The sequence below is a fragment of the Aplysia californica genome, unplaced genomic scaffold (assembly GCF_000002075.1).
Source record: "Aplysia californica isolate F4 #8 unplaced genomic scaffold, AplCal3.0 scaffold00120, whole genome shotgun sequence".
NCBI classification, from domain to species: domain Eukaryota; kingdom Metazoa; phylum Mollusca; class Gastropoda; order Aplysiida; family Aplysiidae; genus Aplysia; species Aplysia californica.
Genome location: NW_004797390.1, coordinates 501,497 through 503,380, shown reverse-complemented (window position 1 = coordinate 503,380; position 1,884 = coordinate 501,497). Strand labels below are relative to the sequence as shown.

Sequence of the window (1,884 nt, the reverse complement as noted above, 5' to 3'; positions counted from 1 at the left end):
TACATATATATATATATATGCACCATTCGCAGAGAAGGGCCTGATAGAAATAGAGGCATTTTACGAAGACGTTTAAAATGCAAAGAAATCTCAAGTCACAACACATCGTTCTGATCTCTCCTACTTCTTTACTGTGTTTGTTACTCTCTTGTAACACATCTAATCTTCGGCACTTTTATGAGGATTGTAGGGGGTGCTGTACGATAGAGAGCCAAGTCAGGTGCCTCCTCGTTTTACGTTTATTAGCGAGCGCCTGAGAAGGATTTCCCTGTCCACTCAGCAATATTGTCGGTCCACCTCTTTCTTTACCTTCCCCTCTTTCTCCTCCCCTGCACAGTTCCCTGAAGAATGGTCATGGCTCTACTTTACAAAATTTTAAGCATTTATGGCAGATAGTGAGAAAGAAATTAGAGTCAGACTTCGACGATGTTTCAAATCTCAATCGACACACTTTGACCCCGCCAATCAGGGTCAGAAAGGGTTGAGACAAATAAAATGTCCCAGTTGACAGAGGGGTGGTTGGTTGGTTGATGCTCAGGTGTGGTTTGCTCCTTCTTTCCTATCAAAACATCTATCTTCCTGATCTCTCCTCCTTCTTTTTTCAAATAAAATTAATTGTTACTCTCTTGTAACGCATCAAATCTTCGGCACTTATATGACCTTATAGTGTTGCAAGTGCTGTAAAACGCTTAATGAAACTATACATAAGACAAAGGAAGTTACTCGATAAAAGATCCTTTTCACTCTGGAATCGAACTCATGTCTTCCGCGAGCTACGACGGAGCGCCTAGCTAGCCGCTACAACACAGGCGCTTCGAGGAAAATCTTGGCGTGAAATCCTGCACAAGTATGTGCACAAATCGTGTGACGAAAGCTTGAAAAATGTGTCAAAAAAGAAACAGAGAAAGAGGAAGGCGGTAGGTCTCTAAAGTAAATGCCAGGCTGAAGGCGGAAGGAGAGAGAACAAAAAGATATAGCCAGCAATCTTCAACGTTCTAGAATAGCCACAAGTTATTGTTCCTGGGGACAAAAAGCCACTAAACGTCTTTTCTTTTTCTGAACCTTTGCTCGTGTTCCGTTTCAGTTGCAGGGAGGGAGATGTCAAATAAATAATCTGTTTTCTGGCAATCCGAGTAGCCGAGGGGACAGAGACCTGATCTGATAAACAAACAAAAATAAGGCGTGAGAGATTTTTTTGGTTGTTCTCACAACAATTTTAGCAGCATCTTGATATCTTCATGCTCTTACTCTTTTTTTCTTTTCTTCTAACACATTCGAACGTTTGAGCAGAGGCAGCAGATTTGCCATCCTACACGTCCTCAAATTTGACACCGCGCTTACGTCACACAACTAAAACAAATCCACTAGCTCGAGAAACCCCCCCCCCCCCAAAAAACAAACAAACAAACAACAACCCCGTAACATTATCGTGCACTTTTATTCCAGAGCATTCACAAAGATGAATTGGCGTCTCGTCAGAGCGGCCGGCAGTACTCCTACTTGGATGTCTTCCGAGGAAAGCGTATGGCCAAAATCACCATCTCTTTCGCTATTTTGTGGTAAGTGGACAGCCTTAGTTTTAGTAGAAATTTTACGGCGCTCGCAACTGCATAAGGTCATATGAGCGCCAGAAGATTAGAGTATTAGTAGAGGTTTTACAGCGCTCGCAACTGCATAAAGTCATATTATGAGCGCCAGAAGATTAGATGTGTTACAAGAGAGTAACAAACATAAAAAAGAAGAATGGGGAGATAAAAGGACGATAGATGTTTGGTAGGAAAGAAGAAGCAAACCACACCAGAGCACACGCCAACCACCCAAGAGTGGACTCCGGCACTGCACTGTGTCAAGTCTTTGGGAAGCGCCAAATCTTTGTGTACCCCC

The 1,884-nt window shown here is 42.8% G+C and overlaps 1 protein-coding gene across 1 annotated transcript in view; it reads left to right on the top strand.

The window, feature by feature from the left end:
* Window positions 1-1,884, top strand: part of LOC101845843 (solute carrier family 22 member 7) — a gene marked incomplete in the record, with an annotated part of 111,993 nt that overhangs the window by 58,751 nt on the left and 51,358 nt on the right. The window contains 1 exon segment of the mRNA XM_035969147.1: window positions 1,447-1,559. Within this exon segment, the coding sequence (XP_035825040.1) occupies window positions 1,447-1,559 (113 nt within the window).